The sequence below is a fragment of the Oncorhynchus clarkii genome, chromosome 2, assembly GCF_045791955.1.
Source record: "Oncorhynchus clarkii lewisi isolate Uvic-CL-2024 chromosome 2, UVic_Ocla_1.0, whole genome shotgun sequence".
NCBI classification, from domain to species: Eukaryota; Metazoa; Chordata; class Actinopteri; order Salmoniformes; family Salmonidae; genus Oncorhynchus; species Oncorhynchus clarkii.
In genome coordinates, this window is record NC_092148.1 from 80,287,803 (window position 1) to 80,309,327 (window position 21,525).

Below are 21,525 nucleotides of genomic sequence, written 5' to 3' on the forward strand. Positions count from 1 at the left end.
AACTGGGTGAGGAACAACCAAACTCAGCTAACAAGGTGAGGTTGCTGGAGACAGTTTACTGTCAAAAGTCATACCCCATAGCAAGACTGAGCCCAGCAACAAGACACAAGGTAGTTATACTGCATCAGTAAGGTCTCTCCCAGGCAGACATGTCAAGGCAGACAGGGGTTTCCAGATGTGCTGTCCAAGCTCTTTTGAAGAAGCACAAAGACATGGGCAACGTTGAGGACCGTAGACACAGTGGTCGGCCAAGGAAACTTACTGCAGCAGATGAAAGACACATCATGCTTACTTCTCTTCGCAACCGGGAGATGTCCAGCAGTGCCATAAGCTCAGAATTGGCAGAAAACAGTGGGACCCTGGTACACCCATCTACTGTCCGGAGAAGTCTGGTCAGAAGTGGCCTTCATGGAAGACTTGTGGCCAAAAAGCCATACCTCTGACATGGAAACTAGGCCAAGCGACTCAACTATGCACTGGGGTGCAGAAAAATGGCAGCAAGTGCTCTGCTACTGGCTGTAGAAGAAAGCAGTTTGTTTGCCGAAGGGCTGGGGAGCGGTACACGAATGAGTGCCTGGTGGTTTTTGTCATGTGAAAGTTTTGTCTAATATTTATTTGGGGGGATTTTTTGAGTTGGTTGTTGAGTCTAAGGCTGCAAGATCAGTCCAACTGTTTAATTTGGATTTATATAGATTTTCATAAAAGCCTTTAAAAATGGAAATGAATAGCGTTGTCTAATTGAAGCATTTGTATCCTTATCTATTAAAACTATAAACTGGTTTGGAATGTATTCATTTGTGAGGAATGCAAGGTGTTTACTGGGTTTATTTGCCAGTAAATAGTATGTTTAATTTTAGTTTAACCTGTAGTTGTTGGCTCTCTTCAATCTAAAATATCATGTGCCTGCTTAAATTCAGAATTTGTAAAAAAAAATTAAAAAAATTATATTTTGCAGAGAATGAGATTATCATCCCCTTTATGTATGCCTTAACATCCCAAATTATGTCAGGCGAGGGCTTTACTCTGTCCTCATTTGTAATGTTTTTTTTTGTTTGTTTATGTATTTAATACATTTTGGTTCTTGACGATGCACTCAGTGACAGAATATGGAAAATGAACAAAGTATATTTTATGTTGGTGTAATTAAGCATGATACAGGAGAATGATCCAATATCACTATGTCATGGATTTCTTTACCCAATAAATGTAGTGAATTTTGGGAAATATACTGTAAATGTAGTCAATTCTTGAGTAGATTTTCTTACTTGGAAAAAAAAAGGAGTAGTCTTTTGTAGTTGAATAGTAATCTCCAGATGTCCTTTGGATTATTTGTAGAGATTACTTTTTTCTTCAGCCTCTTTGGAGGTTCATTGAATATACCCTTTATTGATGTCTAACTTGCTAGATGTGTGATTTTAGGTCACCTGCTAACAAATCAAATCAAGCTTTATTTATACAGCACATTTCAGCCCTGGAATGCAACACAACACAGGAAAAAACTAATAAAAAACAATGAAAATAAAAGCTAAAATATTTACTACAGAACAAATATAAGATACAATATAAAAGAATGACACAAACTGAACATCTAAAAAGCACCCTAAGCGAAAGTAAAACTAAAAATGTTTTTAAAAATATGTCTACAGTTTCGGCCACCCTCAGGTTCTCTGGCAGGCTATTCCAGAGGTTGGGAGCATCGTAACTAAAGGCTGCCTCTCCATGCCTCTTGGTCCAGGCTTTGGGATAGTTAAAAGGCTGCCTCTCCATGTCTCTTGGTCCAGGCTTTAGGATAGTTAAAAGGCTGCCTCTCCATGCCTCTTGGTCCTAGGCTTTAGGATAGTTAAAAGGCTGACTCTCCATGTCTCTTGGTCCAGGCTTTGGGATAGTTAAAAGGCTGCCTCTCCATGCCTCTTGGTCCTAGGCTTTGGGATAGTTAAAAGGCTGCCTCTCCATGTCTCTTGGTCCAGGCTTTGGGATAGTTAAAAGGCTGCCTCTCCATGTCTCTTGGTCCAGGCTTTGGGATAGTTAAAAGGCTGCCTCTCCATGCCTCTTGGTCCAGGCTTTGGGATAGTTAAAAGGCTGCCTCTCCATGCCTCTTGGTCCTAGGCTTTGGGATAGTTAAAAGGCTGCCTCTCCATGCCTCTTGGTCCTAGGCTTTGGGATAGTTAAAATGGCCAGTGCCAGAGGACCTGAGGGACCTACTGTGTATAGTACATAACTTAAAGGCATGTCTGACATGAATTGATAAAAAACAAAACAATAGAAGAATCTTAAAATGAAAAACTGTAAAACTCACAGGCAGCCAGTGCAGAGACCATGAATCCTGTGTAATCTGTGCTCTCCGTCTGGTCTTGGTCAGTACACGTGCTGCAGCATTCTGTATGTTTTACAGTTGACCAATGACTTTATGTGTAGACCAGACAGGAGAACATTACTGTAGTCAAGCCTGCTTGTAATAAAAGCATGGATGAGTCTCTCTGCATCAGCCTGAGAGAGAAACATCTACACCTTGGCAATGTTCCTCAGGTGGTAAAAAGATGATCACATTCCTAATAAGTGATTCAAAATGGAGTTCAGAATCTAAAATAACACCAAGGTTTTTTAACAAGTGTTTTGTCTTTATTGCCCATGAATTAACATCTACAGCTAGATTTTCTAACAATAATCACCTCGGTCTTGACTTGATTTAGCTGGAGGAAGTTGTGAGCCATCCAAGTATTTTAATCAGTAATACAGTCTAATCATTTATCTGTGGAGCTAAAATCCTCTGGTGATATGAAAATCAATGTTGTGCTTTCTGATAACATACCCCTGTATATAAACTGAACGGTACAGGACCCAAAATCAAACCTTGTGGAACGCCACATGTGACATGTATTTTCTCTGAGTTATGTTCACCAATGGTGAGAAAAAACTATTGACCGGTTAAATAGGTCCTAAACCAATTTAGAACTGGACCGGAGGCCAACCCACCTCTCCAGTCTGTCCAGACATCATTGGAATTGTCATTTTAAAAAATACAGTTGGCACTTACTTGTAGGACTATTTATAAGTTGGGGAAAGTTCATCATCAACTGCAAATTGGCTTAAATGTCTGGGTGCTTTTTCAGGGATTACCTCCATGCTGCAGCGCGTTTCACAGTATTACAGCAGACCCTGCAGATGACACGAAGTGCTCCCTCATATTTGATAACCAGGTCAGTCTCACCGGCATACAGGGAAGAGTCACATCCCACACAGTATTAAACCGTCACCGTGGATTATCAATGAAGTGGACACAGAGCTTGTTATGAATACAACTTCAATGACAATCATCAAATCAAATTGTATTAGTCACATGCGCCAAATACAACAGGTACAACAGACGATCTGATGATAGACAACCAAGATCAATGTCTCACCTTTAGTATGGTTTAACAAGACTCAATGACACACTGTATTAGTTGAAGCACTAGCAATTGTAAACCTTCTTCTAATGATGGTCTCTTGCCCCCAGACTAAGGATATGCTATTGCGGGAGGAACTAGAGAAGGTGCTGAAGAGTCACTCTGAACAACTCAATTTGTGCTTCACTATTGACAGACCTCCACAGGGTAAGACCATAGTATTCCATGATAAAAAAAGATTAAGGTACAGGGTTGTCATGGGCTAATACCATTGTATCATTCGTGTTGGACTGCAAAAAAAAACATTTTTTACCATGCTGTGTCACCATATTATAACACCCTTTGTAGGGACTGACTGACTGACTGACTGACTGCTAGACAATAACCAAAAAATCCCCAAAGCTGCACCTGCAGCAACCCTTTTGAATTGGTCTGTTACTGATGTCAACTGAATGAATGGAAACCCTTCCCCCTCCAATCACATCCCGACATCGCTATGATCTAAACGTTCTATTTAGATTCTGTTTTGCCATGTGACCCGTCAGCTATACTGTAGCTTCCTCATATGGTACAGTATGCAAATGAGGCTCCAGCTAATTGTCTATCCTGGCACTCATCCGTTAGTTCCACATAAATGAAACACATCTTCGCTAACAGGGTGTGATCATTTAATTGGCCTGCAGGGCTGATCCTTATCTGTTGATTAAAAACAGTTGAATTTAGCTTGTGTTTTTCTCTAATTACATACTGGAAGTACAGCTCAGGGTTTGTGAACGCTGATATGATGAAAGAGATGAAAGAGCACCTTCCCTTGGTGTCCAATGATGTGCTCATTGTCATGTGTGGCCCACTCCCCATGACCCAGCATCCGCCCCAACCTCTCCATTCTGGGCTACAAGACAGAGATCACATTCACACACTGATAACTCCCAGGCCTCCAACTAGGCATAGATACATTAAAACGCACCAGGATATTTAAGACAATATGTTCTATTGAATTCTGTATGTAGAACACAATGTAACAGCCTACATTTCAAGACCAACAGGATATTTTGAATAACAAATGTCATATTTGCATGTTGAATATTCAAATAACTTTTTTGTGTGAGATACTGTGAAAAGTTAGTTGGCTTTTAGTATGTTTGAACTGTTTTAGTAATAATTGTTCTAATTATGTACTGTATCTAAAGCTTTTGGATGTTTTCTACTGTATCTAAAGCATTTGGATGTTTTGTTGAATCTCATTACTCATTAAATCCATCTGTACACATAATCAGATGTCTTTGTGGTATTGGGGAGAAAGAGTAGTATTATTCTCGGCACCACACTGTGTATATATAACATGAGGCCTTAGCAAACCTGCATATTTAAACACAAATCCCTTCATTTACATTATGCTACTTACCACTGAGCATAATCCTCAACATAAATAATCCTCTTCTAAACAAGATAACTCAAGACATCCAGAAATATATATTAATTTATTTTTGAACTCCCCATCCTGTTATTTTCTACTTTGACTCAACTTTAAGAGAATAATCCACTTTAATCAAATGAACTTAGAATTAGGTTTTGGGTGAAGCTATCACAATGTGTTCAGTCATAAAGTCCATCCTTGAAAATACAAACATATTTTGTGGCAAATCATAGTTTCCATGTCAACATAAGCTGTACAGAGGTTTTAATGTCAATGAGTAGTGATAGCAGATAGGTCGTTTGTGTGAATTTCCACATAAGTGCAATGCCAGTGAAGTGTTAAGTCCATTAAGGCCTAGATTCAATCAGATCATGCGTTAACTGGCAATAACCGACGCCTGCATAGCTGATGTTTTGGCTGTGTCGGAGGTGTAACCGCATTGGAGCTGTCAAATCGGTGAGCAGCTGCTCTTGATCTTTGTCACAAAGCCTCACTCGTCCCACTTTCGTTAGAAGTTCAGAAGGAGAAAGTGTAGGCTATATAGAAACAATGACGCTCAAATTCAAAATCATTAAACTAAATAATGAGGATTTCAATCAGCCTAATCGAGGTGTAGATTCCATCTCACATTCCAGTGTTCTAACTTGTAAACAAGGCTGCATGGGATTTATGTTAATGTGACTCTGCGCAGCCAATAGCAATGTTCGCTTTAGGTATAATGTCAGGAGACGCTTTTGGATTTGACAGCTCTAACACAGTTTAATCTCCGACACTGCCAAAAGAACCGCTATGTGGATGTCGGCTAAAGCGGATCTGATTGAATAGAGCTCTAACAGAAATACTAACCACAGGGGTGTGAGCAGCTGTCAGCAGGCATGGGTCAGTAGTCCACAAACGAGATATGGACACAGGCCAATTTCAGCACACTGTGTCCCCAAGTCCCAGGCAAGCATAAACCCACCAATCACAACAGACCATCCTCCCATGTGAAACACTACAGTAAACAGAGTAATCTGAAAGGTCCCATATGGCTGCTCTGTCATCGATCACACTGGTCAGGTAAACTTGATGAGCAAAGTTAAAGGGTCAGAATCTCTCTTGGTGACAATAGCCTGTAGCATTCCAGTGGGTGTGTGTAAGTACCTGGATCCTTTAAAGAAATTATCAATGAGTGCACGGTTGATCTTAGTCTTCCCTATAGCAGCGTGAAAGTTGTTGCTCAGCACTCCGTAGATGTTGCCCGGGTCGCCCTTGCGGCCAAAGAGGAGAAAGAGAGCGTAGCAGTCATTACCGATGGAGGCACAGAAATCCACCATCCTCTCTGCCTTGTTCTTATGAGCAGACTCCATCTTGGCCATCTGCATGGATTCAGTGTATACCTCCGGGGGGATGTCCTCGGCTGGCCCTCCCCCCCTCTCGGGCAGGTGCAGGATCTGCACGGCGATCTGGATGCGGGGGTTCTTGGTGGGCCTCTCCAGCACAGCCCACACCCAGTCAGCACCCAGGAGGATGCGCTGCTGCTTGGTCATGGTGGTGCAGTTGAAGGAGTCGGTCATGTGGAGGTGGCTGCTCTGGGTGATGTAGGTCATTAGAAATATATCATTGAGGGCTGACGGGCTAGGCTGGAACTTGTCCTCTGGGTCCAGGAACAGGAGGTACTCCTGGGTCCTAGCTGCAGCTATCCCCACACAGTCGGTGAATAGAGGGACAAAATCGTTGGGGTTGTTGGGGGTTCTCCACAGAGTGGAGAATATACTGGGTATGTCTGGGTCTGGTAGCTTGCTCTCTCTCCTTCCCCACAGGGTTGGGAAGTTAAAGTTCATGTTTGGAATGGTCATGGTTGGAGCTGGTGGCTTCTTCTGTAGCCTCTCCCACCAGGTTGAGATTTTCTTGGGAATGTCCGGGGCTGGTTGTTTGCTCTCTATCTTCCCCATGTCTACAGGACTAGGTCAGAGGGTGGTTTCCCTTATAACCTGAACATGTGATAACAACAGTATAGTTTATTGTTATAGAAATGATCATTTACATAAAAGTTACAAAATTATACTTGTGTAATAACAGGGGTTGAAGGTACATAAGTGTTGATGGTACCCAACCCGAATGGAACCCAAACCTTAGAAACTACAAACATATTTGGATTGTACTGTGTTTGATCCAGATTGGTAAAAAAGTCATATTAATTGAAATGAAAACTCACCAGTATGGGTCTGCCTTTGATGTTTGGAACAGCTCCAGCCCCTCTTTCCTCTCTGGAACCCTAGTGAGATATTAGGATGTGCTGGATTGAAGCAGATGAACAACCAGCAGAAGGATCCTCATACAGGTTATGCTTGGCTTTGGACAGTACAGTGGGTTACCGAACTCTTAGAGAGCAGGCTTCCCTTAGTGTTTGCTCTCTCACAGAAGGGATCCTCTGGTCTGGTGACTTGTTATAGGGACGTACCACAGAGACTACATCTGCCTATGCAAATATATGCCAATTATGTGTGGAAACATGGAAAAACCTGTTTCTTATTGTTCCAATACAAATTAGCTGTATTAAGTGTTGGGTGTGTTTGTTTCCAGTATGACCTAGTGCCTTATTTTAATCAGGGATATGTCCAGGTAACTTTGAAAACATATACTGAACAAAAATAGAAACGTAACATGCAAAGTGTTGGTCCCATGTTCCATGAGCAGAAATAAAAGATCCCAGAAATGTTCCATAGGCACAAAAAGCTTATTTCTCTCAAATGTTGAGCACAAATTTGTTTACATCCCTGTTAGTGAGCATTTCTCCTTTGCCATGATAATTCATCCACCTGACAGGTGTGACATATCAAGAAGCTGATTAAACAGATTGATCATTACACAGGTACACATTGTGCTAGGGACAATATATGGCCACTTTTGTCACATAACACGTCACAGATGTCTCAAGTTTTGAGGGAGCATGCAATTGGCATGCTGCCTGCAGGAATGTCCCACAGAGCTGTTGCCAGAGAATTTGAATGTTCATTTCTCTACCGTAAGCCGCCTCCAATGTTGTTTTAGAGAATTTGGCAGTAGATCCAACCGACCTAACAACCGCAGGTAACAACCGCAGGTCACCTGTGCTGATGTTATATGAACTGTAACTGAACTGAAATTGTTGCATGTTGTGTTTATATTTTTGTTCAGTATACGTAACAAACAAGTTGTAAAATATGATATGTACATATATTGTACAAAAGAATAGAGTTTGGTCAATATTACAGGGAAATAGATTACGTAGGGAAAATAACACTTTAATACATGTTTAAGTGGCTTGCGGTAGGCCTATACTTTTCACCAAAAAGACAAAGTACATATTATTCACTATTAAGTTTGAAAGAGCTACACTCCAATGACACACGTAAGACAATGGCTTCAACGTTCATTGTGTTTCTGTCACTAATACAGAAGTAGTGTTCATTATAGTCCTGTATTATGATGAGATAAGGGCCAGTTGAGGTTGCTGGTAAAGCACCCTACGTTGAGTTTGGGTTGGTATGAGGCCGCGCTTTCCCTTGGTTGATTGGCTGTGTTGGTTAGCGTGGCCAGCGTGGCATCCTCTCAGACTAGTGCTGTTTGAGGGCGTCTCATCTCCTTCAGAACCTCATCTCGGCTAAGCAAATACTGAAAGCAAGAAGGGCCAGGGGCTGGGGTTAGCAGGGAGTGTTATGCTGCAATGTTTGTCAGTTAAAGGCTTAAGGCTAATGTCCCAACAAAGTCCATTCAAAATCTATTTGTTGAAGCCTGTTTGTTCAGTTGCAACGCCTGCTGTCAGCAAATATAATTACAGCATAGTACCACAGCATTGAGGAGAAAAGTAAAACACAACAGCTTAAAAGGAAATACTTTGTTATCTGGTTATTTAATGAAACAGATATTAAAAGCTTGTTGAACGAGACTGACCGAGGAGCTACTTACCGTGAGTTGGTTAATTCCCTCAGACAGAGCTTCTATCTGCAGCACGGGCCCCTCTGTCACCGCCATCTGCAAAGTCAGGCCTTTCATCAAACACAACACCTAGGGGCTCCATTCAAACCTTATCGTTGAAGTTAATTTCCGATTGAGCTGACATATGCAGCATTTCTTGTGAATGCAGTAACGCTAAATTTCCGCGATATGGATTGAATAGAGCCCCTAGTCCTAGAGCTACTTGTACTACTGACAGGCCAGGTCATCAATGACATAACACACAGTGCTTTGTTTAGTCCCATGGGTGGCAGGGTAGAAGGATCTAGCTGCTGACCAAGCACCACTGTTCAAGTCATAGGTAACATTCCATGCCAACTACATTGCAGTCCTTGCATTGCATAAACCAATGATTACGTGCCATGTCATCAACTGTGCAGTCGGGTATCAGATGATGATGTGATTAGCTGATATGTAATTTAGATACATATCCAGGTGTTGTGAGATCTGGCAGGTGTCTGCAGTGTAGTCAGCCTAGAACGTGGCCAGTATGGATTTATGATAAAGATGTACCTGAAGATGGTTGAGCCCCCCCCCCACCCCCCTCAAGATGCTCCAATATGCACTACTCCATTGTGCATATAATGGGTCTATCATGATGATCAGAAGAATTGATGAGCCAGTTAGTGAATGCTGATGGTTAATTAATGATGCATGCTGATGGTTAATTAATGATGCATGCTGATGGTTAATTAATGATGCATGCTGATGGTTAATTAATGATGCATGCTGATGGTTAATTAATGATGCATGCTGATGGTTAATTAATGATGCATGCTGATGGTTAATTAATGATGCATGCTGATGGTTAATTAATGATGCATGCTGATGGTTAATTAATGATGCATGCTGATGGTTAATTAATGATGCATGCTGATGGTTAATTAATGATGCATGCTGATGGTTAATTAATGATGCATGCTGATGGTTAATTAATGATGCATGCTGATGGTTAATTAATGATGCATGCTGATGGTTAATTAATGATGCATGCTGATGGTTAATTAATGATGCATGCTGATGGTTAATTAATGATGCATGCTGATGGTTAATTAATGATGCATGCTGATGGTTAATTAATGATGCATGCTGATGGTTAATTAATGATGCATGCTGATGGTTAATTAATGATGCATGCTGATGGTTAATTAATGATGCATGCTGATGGTTAATTAATGATGCATGCTGATGGTTAATTAATGATGCATGCTGATGGTTAATTAATGATGCATGCTGATGTCTCTGCACTGCACAATGTATTTCATTACAAGTGTCTCCTTGATTCACGTTTCCTTAAAATGAGCATCATTTCATCATCAAATGGAGACAAGGCTACTGTCTCCTTTTCTAATGAGAGAAGCATACTTTGTATAAAGATTGAATATAATTTATCAAGAAGAATAAAACACTTATCACACTTGCGATTTTTATTGATGGATTTGGATAATGCTATTTACAATTAATGACAACGGAGGGATTCTTTGATTGAAGCGTTATCTTTAACTATAAAAATATCATAACAGTCATATATATGAAAATAACAGTGCGTAATCACAATCTGGAATCCATCAAAATGTGCACAGCTATAAAATCTCATTGTACTTCTTTCAATTTATTTACCAACATAAATATGTGAAATGCATTCCTCCATATGCAAATATTGCACAAGTTCATTCCATAACTGTCTGACAAACAGCAACATTACTTTCTACTGGTTAGGAATATATTTAAAAACAATGGATGAATACCATTATGTGAATCTCAAATACAGGTGTTAAAATTATCATTAAAATGATGCACAATATTGTTTACAATAGTAGCATTATCCTACTGCATTAAAGGGGTGAGGTGATAGATCACAGCTAGGCTTGTGAATCCCCCGAGAACATAGGAGCGGTGAGCTCTCCCACTCACCATCCACTCTTAAGTGTCCAGAGTGCAGCTCATGCCTGAGGCTGGGGTTGATTGTTAGATGATGGCACGTGAGGGGTGTGGAGGTGAGTGTGCTGGGGTGAGTTGGATAGGCATGGCAGGAAGAGGTGGGGTTATTGGCTGCAAGCTGAGTAGTGATGGGTAGGTAGGTACAGTAGTTTGACATCATCAGCTGTTTGGCCCCACCTGCTGCCGTCTGTCTGGGTCTCTGTCTAGGATGGGGCTGAGGCCCCTGAAGCCGGAGTAGGGCCGGTGGGCCCCGTTCAGCACCGCCTGAACCTGGGCCGCCTCCAGGGGGCAAATGTAGTCTGTTGACTCGTCACACCTCTTCTTCCTCAGGTGGCCGAAGTTTGAGAAGCCCAACTTCTTTGGCTGAACAGGAGATAGCACAGAGAGAACATGGTTTATGAACAGACTGAGATAAAGCTGTGTGTCACTTCTATTCTATTCTTTAACCATCATCAGTGAGTAGATTTCTAAACACCGTACAAAATGGGCAGTGTTGCTATAAAAGGTTCCTTTAAGCCTAATTGTGCTGACTAAGTACATTATGCTATCGCAAAAATGTTCCTCAGCACATTTTCTGCTAGCCTTAACAAAGTGGTGAGTCTTAGACATGAGCTGGTGCTACAAAAGCCTGCTGCACGCAAAGCTGCTAGGTGGTCTTAGAGCTGCCAGGTCTGAGGTATCACACTGAGGATTAAGGTGTTGTCTGTCTCTCTAAAGAGATGAGGAAGGGGAGGAGGTTAGGGGGAAAGAGAGAGAGAAAGCAGTGAGAGAGAGAAAGAGGAGAGAGAGAGAGAGAGAGAGAGAGAGAGAGAGAGAGAGAGAGAGAGAGAGAGAGAGAGAGAGAGAGGAGAGATTGGGGGGCAAAGAGAGGGAGGAGGGGGAGAGAGAGAGTGGGAGAGGGAAAGAGGAGAGTGAGAGGAAGAACGAAAAAAAGAGGGCTCCTAACAGGGTGGTGGTTCAGCCCTAGGCGTACTACAGTACAGTACTGTCATCTCTTACCCTGACTTTGGCTGTGGTGCTGAGCGGAGCATAGCCTAAAGACTCCATGAACTCCCTCTTCTCCTGCTGAGCCTGGGAGCCCACCAGCATGTTGAAGTTGGTGGCCAGGTGACGTCGCAGCAGGGTCTTCTGAGGGGGGATGTTCAGCAGCATTGCCAGGGTATCTGAGTTAAAACGAGGCTCCAGAATCTAGGGGTCATTAGAGAAGATTCAGAGGAAGATACATGCTACATACAGACAATTACACAGAAAACTGAGATGGAATGAATTGGTAAAATAGAATAATTAAAAGTAAACTTGGCTAAGGGAGTCTTGAACTGTATGTCTGACTGTATCCAAATGTACCTGAGCTGATATACAGTAGAAAGGTATAAGAAGGAGCTGATTCAGTCATGTGGCGTGTGTATTTACGATGAGGCCCCCATGCACCCCGCTGCCCCTCAGGTCACTTACGATGAGGCCCCCATGCACCCCGCTGCCCCTCAGGTCACTTACGATGAGGCCCCCGTGCACCCCGTTGCCCCTCAGGTCACTTATGATGAGGCCCCAGTGCACCCCGTTGCCCCTCAGGTTACTTATGATGAGGCCCCTGTGCACCCTGCTGCCCCTCAGGTTACTTACGATGAGGCCCCCATGCACCCCGCTGCCCCTCAGGTTACTTACGATGAGGCCCCCGTGCACCCCGCTGCCCCTCATGTCACTTACGATGAGGCCCCCGTGCACCCCGCTGCCCCTCAGGTTACTTACGATGAGGCCCCCGTGCACCCCGCTGCCCCTCAGGTTACTTACGATGAGGCCCCCGTGCACCCCGCTGCCCCTCAGGTTACTTACGATGAGGCCCCCGTGCACCCCGTTGCCCCTCAGGTTACTTATGATGAGGCCCCCGTGCACCCCGTTGCCCCTCAGGTTACTTATGATGAGGCCCCTGTGCACCCTGCTGCCCCTCAGGTTACTTACGATGAGGCCCCCGTGCACCCCGCTGCCCCTCAGGTTACTTACGATGAGGCCCCCGTGCACCCCGCTGCCCCTCAGGTTACTTACGATGAGGCCCCCGTGCACCCCGCTGCCCCTCAGGTCACTTATGATGAGGCCCCCGTGCACACCGCTGTCCCTCAGGTTACTTACGATGAGGCCCCCGTGCACCACGCTGCCCCTCAGGTTACTTACGATGAGGCCACCGTGCACACCGCTGCCCCTCAGGTTGGGTGCGTATTCCGCCAGGTCCACTGAGCGAAGCCACTCCATCACCCTGTGGTTCGACCACTGAACCACCTCCGAGGGAGAAGTCTTGTTCTAGCAGGAAATATGAAACATGCATGAGAAAACACAACTAAAGATGTAGGATCTTCATTTGACCTATATTGTCACAGCTACAGTTGAAAGTTTACATACACTTAGGTTGGAGTCATTAAAACTCGTTTTTCAACCACTCCACAAATTTCTTGTTAACAAACTATAGTTTTGGCAAGTCGGTTAGGACATCTACTTTGTGCACACAAGTCATTTTTCCAACAACTGTTTACAGACAGATTATTTCACTTATAACTCACTGTATCACAATTCCAGTGGGTCAGAAGTTTACATACACTAAGTTGACTGTGCCTTTAAACAGCTTGGAAAATTCCAGAAAATTATGTCATGGCTTTAGAAGCTTCTGATAGGCTAATTGACATCATTTGAGTCAACTGGAGGTGCACCTGTGGATGTATTTCAAGGCCTACCTTCAAACTCAGTGCCTCTTTGCTTGACATAATGGGAAAATCAAAAGAAATCAGCCAAGAACTGAAAAATTGTAGGCCTCCACAAGTCTAGTTCATCCTTGGGAGCAATTTCCAAATGCCTGAAGGTACCACGTTCATCTCTACAAACAATAGTACGCAAGTATAAACAAACACCTTGGGACCACGCAGCCGTCATACCGCTCAGGAAGGAGACGCGTTCGGTCTCCTAGAGATGAATGTACTTTTGTGCGAGAAGTGCAAATCAATCCCAGAACAACAGCAAAGGACCTTTTGAAGATGCTGGAGGAAACAGGTACAAAAGTATCTATATCCACAGTCAAACGAGTCCTATATCGACATAACCTGAAAGGCCACTCAGCAAGTAAGGTTTGCAACTGCAAATGGGGACAAAGTTCATACTTTTTTGAGAAATGTCCTCTGGTCTAACGAAACAAAAATAAAACTATTTGGCAATAATGACCATCGTTATGTTTGAAAGAAAAAGGGGGCGGCTTGCAAGCCGAAAAACACCATTCCAAACGTTATGCACGGGGGTGGCAGCACCATGTTGTGGGGGTGTGCTTTGCTGCAGGAGGGACTGGTGCACTTCACAAAATAGATGGCATCATGAGGGAGGAAAATTATAGGGATATATCTCAAGACATCAGTCAGGAAGTTAAAGCTTGGTTGCAAATGGGTCTTCCAAATGAACAATAACCCCAAGCACACTTCCAAAATTGTAGAAAAATGGCTTAAGGACGACAAAGTCAAGATATTGGAGTGACCACCACAAAGACCTGACCTCAATCCTTTAGAAAATTTGTGGGCAGAACTGAAAAAGTGTGTGTGTGCAAGGTGGCTGACAAACCTGACTCAGGTACACCAGCTCTGTCAGGAGGAATGGTCCAAGAAATGTTTGACCCAAGTTAAACAATTTAAAGGCAATGCTACCAAATACTAATTGAGTGTATGTAATCTTCTGAATGTGATGAAATAAATAAAAGCTGAAATAAATCCTTCTCTCTACTATTATTCTAACATTTCACATTCTTAAAATAAAGTGGTAACTGACCTAAGACAGGGAATTTTTACTAGGATTAAATGTCAGGAATTGTGAAAAACTTAGTTTAAATGTATTTGGCTAAGGTGTATGTAAACTTCCGACTTCAACTGTATATATTGTGTAAACAGAAAACCTCCTATAAACGTGCACACACACGTCTCACCTCATCTCCAGGTCTTCTCTTCAGGCAGTTGGGGTTGAACTTGTTGACGTGGAGGACGTGGATAGCACACTTCACACTGAGATGATGGAGCTGACTGGTCACTTTCAGGAACAAGAGGTCATTCTGAGGGAAACATCAAATAGAAGTCTTTCACGTTTGCTTAATTTGTATTTATTTATTGAAGCTGTATTTAAAAAGGAGGTCCCTTGAGACACTGAGACAAAAACTAGTAAAACTACAATGAAAACCAATGAATGTATTTACCACTGTCAAGTACTGAATCATTCTGCCGTCCACTCTTCCCTCGTGAAACTGACCCTTGTATTGAGGTAAACCAATGTCATCAAGCCAACCTTTGAGGACAAACAACATGACAACCAATTTTGCCGTATTGATTATACAGAATACGGCACCAAGTTTGCTGAATGTTGAGTCAATATGTTGATGACCTCTACCGTGTCCTGATACATACGTGTGACCCAGATGTGGTCCAGTTCAGAGGATTTCTCAGTCGTTTTGGTGCTGAAGGACTTGAGGGCCAACTGCAACTTCTTCCTGTGCAGTGGATTCTTAATACCCATTTCCTGATACCAAGATTAAGATTAAGATTAATCCAGGTTATGAACACAATCCCTTTCTACAAGATGAGTGCTGGAAATGACTGGTTTGGAAATGACTAGATTTGGAATCACTTTGCACACTATTTTACAATTGTGATTAAGATCCAAACAAAAGAGTTTGTCCTGCGTACATTGGTATGACATTTGGTGCGGGAACCTGTAAAATACAAACAATGAGTGAAGCTACATGTGAAATATAGCTCCAAACTTGCTAAAACCAACAAAGACAAAAGTCCAGCAACATGACGACGTGAAAGGAGGAACGAAATGGCTTCTTGAAAACTAGACAGATAGAACTAGATGGTGATAAGAATGATGCATCTAAACAACGACGTTCCCTGAAGGATCTCCTTTGCATCTAAACAACGACGTTCCCTGAAGGATCTCCTTTGCATCCAAACAACGACGTTCCCTGAAGGATCTCCTTTGTTTCCAAACAATGATGTTCCCTGAACGATCGATCTCCTTTGCATCCAAACAACTACGTTCCCTGAAGGATCTCCGTTGTGTCCAAACAATGATGTTCCCTGGAGGATCTCCTTTACATCCAAACAACTACGTTCCTTGAAGGATCTAATTTGCGTCCAAACAACGACATTCCCTGAAGGATCTCCTTTACATCCAAACAACTACGTTCCTTGAAGGATCTCATTTGCATCCAAACAACGACATTCCCTGAAGGATCTCCTTTGCGTCCAAACAATGATGTTCTCTGAAGGATCTCCTTTGCGTTCAAACAACGATGTTCCCTGAAGGATGTCATTTGCATCCAAACAACTACGTTCCCTGAAGGATCCCCTTCGCGTCCAAACAGTGATGTTCCCCTTTGCGTCCAAACAATGATGTTCCTTGAAGGATCTCCTTTGCTTACTTGACAAATAACTTTCCAACAATGTTCTGTAAACCAAAATATGTAAGCTGGGTAATTTCTATGACAATACCTTCTCTAAGTCCTGTGGTGAGGCGGAGAGGAGGGTCTGCCCACTGTTGGCCCAATGTTGGGCCAGAATCACATACTGGTCCAGCCCACTCTCCTCTAGCCAGCAACAGACCTGCTCCGGAGTCCACTTGGAGAAGGGTGTCTTCAAATCCCTGCAGGAGAGGAGAGACAATTGGATCATCAAGACTGGAATATTTTTACTAACTGTAAGTCACTCTGGAAAAGAGAGTCTGCCAAATGACTAAATGTAAATGCTTTGGCTTTTTTGTATATTCTCTGTCACATGCACGTTTAAAAGGATACACTGTATACATGTATTTTGTGATACTGTCTGTCCCATACCACACAGAGGTCAATGTCTCTCCAGTCCGGGCCAGACGAGGGCTGGCGGTGGCTCTCAGTCCCCCCCTCTTAAACTCTCCAGGCTCAAGGTCCTCTCTCTGCAGGGTGCCAGACTGGGTCCTCCGAATCCTAGGGTAGAGGAGATAGAATACATCATTAGTCATTCACTAAGAATTACACAGTACCTTTGCAAGGCCACCTCCTCTACCCAGGAAGACTTGTATCAGATATTTGCCATTTTCTTCATTTTCTTTTTTTATTTCACCTTTATTTAACCAGGTAGGCAAGTTGAGAACAAGTTCTCATTTACAACTGCGACCTGGCCAAGATAAAGCATAGCAATTCGACACATACAACAACACAGAGTTACACATGGAATAAACAAAACATACAGTCAATAATATAGTAGAACAAAAGAAAACAAAAAGTCTATATACAGTGAGTGCAAATTAGGTAAAATAAGGGAGTTAAGGCAAAAAAAATAGGCCATGGTGGCAAAGTAATTACAATATAGCAATTAAACACTGGAATGGTAGATGTGCAGAAGATGAATGCGCAAGTAGAGATACTGGGGTGCAAAGGAGCAAGATAAATAAATAAATACTGTATGGGGATGAGGTAGGTAGATAGATGGGCTATGTACAGGTGCAGTGATCTGTGAGCTGCTCTGACAGTTGGTGCTTAAAGCTAGTGAGGGAGATATGAGTCTCCAGCTTCAGAGATTTTTGCAGTTCGTTCCAGTCATTGGCAGCAGAGAACTGGAAGGAAAGACGACCAAAGGAGGAATTGGCTTTGGGGGTGACCAGTGAGATATACCTGCTGGAGCGCGTGCTACAAGTGGGTGCTGCTATGGTGACCAGTGAGCTGAGATAAGGCGGGGCTTTACCTAGCAGAGACTTGTAGATAACCTGTAGCCAGTGGGTTTGGCGACGCGTATGAAGCGAGGGCCAACCAACGAGAGCGTACAGGTCGCAATGGTGGGTAGTGTATGGGGCTTTGGTGACAAAACGGATGGCACTGTGATAGACTGCATCCAGTTTGATGAGTAGAGTGTTGGAGGCTATTTTATAGATGACATCACCGAAGTCGATGATCGGTAGGATGGTCAGTTTTACGAGGGTATGTTAGGCATGAGTGAATGATGCTTTGCTGCGAAATAGGAAGCCATTTCTAGTTTTAATTTTGGATTGGAGATTAATGTGAGTCTGGAAGGAGAGTTTACAGTCTAACCAGACACCTAGGTATTTGTAGTTGTCCACGTATTCTAAGTCAGAGCCATTCAGAGTAGTGATGCTGGACAGGCGAGCAGGTGCGGGCAGTGATCGGTTGAAAAGCATGCATTTAGTTTCCCCTGCGTTTAAGAGCAGTTGGAGGCCACGGAAGGAGAGTTTTATGGCATTGAAGCTCTACTGGAGGTTAGTTAACACAATGTCCAAAGAGGGGCCAGAAGTATACAGAATGGTGTCGTCTGCATAGAGGTGTATCAGAGAATCACCAGCAGCAAGAGCAACATCATTGATGTATACAGAGAAGAGAGTCGGCCTGAGGATTGAACCCTGTGGGACCCCCAGAGGTCCGGACAACAGGCCCTCTGATTTGACATACTGGACTCTATCAGAGAAGTAGTTGGTAAACCAGGCGAGACAATCATTTGAGAAACCAAGGCTGTCGAGTCTGCCAATAAGAATGTGGTGATTGACAGGGTCGAAAGCATTGACCAGGTCGATGAATACGGCTGCACAGTAATGTCTCTTATCGATGGCGGTTATGATGTCGTTTAGGACCTTGAGGGTGGCTGAGGTGCACCCATGACCAGCTGTGAAACCAGATTGCATAGTGGAGAAGGTATGGTGGGATTCGAAATGGTCGGTAATCTGTTTGTTAACTTGGCTTTCGAAGACCTTAGAAAGACAGGGTAGGATAGATATACGTCTGTAGCAGTTTGGGTCTAGAGTGTCTCCCCTTTGAAGAGGGGGATGACCGCGGCAGCTTTCCAATCTTTGGAAATCTCAGACGATACGAAAGAGAGGTTGAACAGGCTAGTAATAGGAGTTGAACCAATTTCTGCAGATCATTTTTAGTAAGAGAGGGTCCAGATTGTCTAGCCCGGGTGATTTGTAGGGGTCCAGATTTTGGAAAGCATGGCCAGCCGTAGAGAAATGCTTATTGAAATTCTCAATTATAATGGATTTATCGGTGGTGACAGTGTTTCCTAGCCTCAGAGCAGTAGGCAGCTGGGACGAGGTGCTCTTATTCTCCATGGTCTTTACAGTGTCCCAGAACTATATCTATTCCTAGTTCTAAATTTTTTGAATGGGGCATGCTTATTTAAGATGGTGAGGAAGGCACCAGGCATCATCTACTGACGGGATAAGGTCAATGTCATTCCAGGTTAACCCGGCCAGGTAAATTAGAAAGGCTTGCTCACAGAAGTGTTTAAAGGAGCGTTTGACAGTGATGAGTGGACCGTTTGACCGCTGACCCATTGCGAATGCAGGCAATGATCGCTGAGATCTTGATTGAAAACAGCAGAGGTGTATTTGGAGGGTGAGTTAGTTAGGATGACATCTATGAGGGTGCCCGTGTTTACGGATTTGGAGTTGTACCATTAGTATCTCTAAATAGATATTCAGCAGTGTGCCCTTCCTGTGTACGTGTGTGTGTCTTCTGTACAGGTACTCACTTCCCCCAGAGTTTCTTGATGCCCAGGTGGTTCTTCTTGTTCTCTGGGGAGACAGGAGACTGCTTTCCTGAGTCCACTCCAGACGACAGGGGGGACAGGTCCGACTGCGTGGACTCATCCAGTCTCTCCGACTTTCCTATGAGAGCAGGAGATTATGTTAAATAAGTACTGTACTACTATTTCAAATTGTTTCAATCATTTCCCTACTGTTCTCTTCATGAAAGTAAGTCATGCAAAGGTTAAGGGACACTGTATTTATTTCATTCTTTAGGGCCTACATTTAAGGTCTATGCAGGACCCACACATTTCAATTAGACCATGCCAAAGGTTAGCCCAGTGTGACGTGAAACAGGAAAGCATTAACATTGTTTGTGCGCTCCAACATTTTCAGTATTTATAAAGCCATTTTTATATCCGCAGATGTCACAAAGTGTTTATACAGAGTGCTTAATGCAATTTAAACGCTGTTCTTAGCGGATGCCAATTCAAATCTGTGAAGACAAATTCCTCTTTTGCATATTCAATGAAACTATTTCACACAGGGAAATTAAATTACAGCCTGAGGTGAATGAGTTATCATGTTGCATCTATAGTTGTTTACAGTGGATGGTTATGCCAGTTCAGACAAGGTCTATCCCTGTGCAAGCAACCCTCGCCGCACATGACATCGCCTAAGTAGCCCTGCTTTTGAGGGTAGTCAGCTTTGGGAGGGGTGCACTGCAACACCATTCATTTATGTGAGAAAAAAAAGGGTCAGGCATAATCCGAGACGCCTCTCTCTGACTCACTGAGGGTCTTACACCCTCCAGCACAGGCTGGAGTTTATTCACAACTTTAATCCATAGTGAAAACAGGGGCTTGGTGCTTTGACATGCATGGGGCTTCTGCCAGAGTAGTAGCATGGTACCTAAAGCTGGAGCGCTGGCACTCCTGCAGCGGTCTTCAGCCATAACACAAACAGAAAGCCACGCAAAGCAAAAAAAGAGGACAGGAGAAACAGAACAGCAGCAAACCAAGTGAACGATTAGTTCAGAGTGAGAGAGAATGCAGAGAATAGCTGCCCCAATACAAACCAACCACAGTATGAGAGAATAGTGAAACAGTGCCATTGTTGTAACAAGCCATATAAGTGTATTTAAGCAATAAGGCCTGAGGGGGTGTGCTATATGGCCAATATACTACAGCTAAGGGCTGTTCTTATGCACAACGCTACGCGGAGTGCCTGGACACAGCCCTTAGCCGTGGTATAATGGCCATATATCACAAACCCCCAAGGTGCCTTATTGCTATATAAACTGGTTACCTAAGTAACTAGAGCAGTCAAAATAAATGTTTTTTTATTGTCAGCCAATCAGCATTGAGGGCTTGAACCAACCCGTTTATAATTATTTATAGTATAGACCCTAGGAAGATTTTGTTATTTGTTGTTTGAAACATTCTAGTAGGCTGTTTGATAAAAACCACAAGTAGCAGTGTTTTAAGATGTAACTTACTTAGGTTCAACTCACTGTCCTCGCTATCGTCAGGGGACAGCTGGACTGGTGCGGCATACTGCTCTTGATCCCCATTCATGTCAGGTCGAGATAGCTTCCCTGGTAGGGTCTGATATTTGTTCATTTCCATGTGCCGATTCTGTAAGTGGGGGGAAACCATGGATACAGGCAAGTCACGAGTCTATTCAAAATTAAATTAAATGGCATCTGTTGACATTTGATTTCAGTTGAACTGCTACTACTGTACATTACAGAACACAAGAATCAGATTGATATTTTTCCCTTTCATGACAATATCACTGTAAATTCAATTGGATTGCCATTGGAGTCACAAGTGTTCAAGAAACAACAGACAAAAGGCTAGTTTCATAAGCCTTAGAGGCATTGAGAGTATGATCGCTACTACATTTGACAGTTTCAGGTCAACCCTTGGCTCTGTTCAGGTCAGCCAGGATAAAGTCAGCTTGTGAGAGGTTAAGGGTTAGCAGCTCTGGTGAGATCATTCAGTGGAAAATACCTCTGAAACCGCTTCAACTGGTTGACCCACTACATGCTACAGGAGGGGGACCGTGCATGAAGAGAAGACACACACTGTTAGTAGACTGATGTATTGACAGTATCAACTAAACAACAAAAGTGTGAGAATGCACTATGTGTTTATCACTTTTTGTTAGGTTAACAGCCATCAGAAGCGTATTGGTTATGTATTGCTGTTAGAGCACGCTGCATGTCTAACATGGATATATTAGTCTTAAAGTTCAATCAAAACACAGCAAAAT

General features: G+C 43.0%; 2 protein-coding genes across 9 annotated transcripts in view; both read right to left on the reverse strand.

Annotated features, from left to right (window-relative positions):
- Positions 1–1,297: 1,297 nt before the first annotated feature.
- Positions 1,298–7,232, reverse strand: LOC139374732 (RAB15 effector protein). 2 transcript variants are annotated; one of them, XM_071115854.1, is made up of 3 exons: positions 7,001–7,232; positions 5,947–6,776; positions 1,298–4,278 (listed from the first exon to the last, which is right to left on the reverse strand). In XM_071115854.1, the coding sequence occupies exons 2-3, from the start codon at positions 6,735–6,737 to the stop codon at positions 3,948–3,950; spliced, it is 1,122 nt and encodes a 373-aa protein (XP_070971955.1). In that variant the 5' UTR covers positions 6,738–6,776; positions 7,001–7,232; the 3' UTR covers positions 1,298–3,947. The 2 variants fall into 2 exon arrangements, with proteins under 2 accessions (XP_070971955.1, XP_070971965.1); XM_071115864.1 differs by having other exon boundaries at positions 3,999–4,273.
- Positions 7,233–8,315: 1,083 nt separating this feature from the next.
- LOC139374698 (liprin-beta-2-like) overlaps positions 8,316–21,525 on the reverse strand; it is a 94,398-nt gene continuing 81,188 nt past the window's right edge. For 2 of the 7 annotated variants that reach the window (XM_071115821.1, XM_071115812.1), the window contains 10 exons: positions 20,747–20,885; positions 19,254–19,389; positions 16,571–16,699; positions 16,230–16,380; positions 15,141–15,252; positions 14,933–15,021; positions 14,669–14,791; positions 12,889–13,014; positions 11,722–11,910; positions 10,194–11,085 (listed from right to left, as the gene is read on the reverse strand). In XM_071115821.1, coding sequence (XP_070971922.1) covers positions 10,882–11,085; positions 11,722–11,910; positions 12,889–13,014; positions 14,669–14,791; positions 14,933–15,021; positions 15,141–15,252; positions 16,230–16,380; positions 16,571–16,699; positions 19,254–19,389; positions 20,747–20,885 — 1,398 coding nt within the window. In that variant the 3' untranslated portion in view covers positions 10,194–10,881. Of the gene's footprint in view, positions 8,440–8,733; positions 8,800–10,190; positions 11,086–11,721; positions 11,911–12,888; positions 13,015–14,668; positions 14,792–14,932; positions 15,022–15,140; positions 15,253–16,229; positions 16,381–16,570; positions 16,700–19,253; positions 19,390–20,746; positions 20,886–21,263; positions 21,300–21,525 lie in introns of those variants that run through there. The other 5 variants (XR_011627725.1, XM_071115779.1, XM_071115790.1 and 2 more) reach the window with 5 other exon arrangements.

Excerpts from the sequence above, each read along its gene's own strand:
- LOC139374732 (XM_071115854.1), bottom strand. The coding sequence starts at position 6,737 with ATGGGGAAGATAGAGAGCAAACAACCAGCCCCGGACATTCCCAAGAAA. Across the intron at positions 4,279-5,946 it reads AATTTCTTTAAAGGATCCAG|CCCAGAATGGAGAGGTTGGG; the intron begins GTACTTACACAC and ends TCTGTCTTGTAG.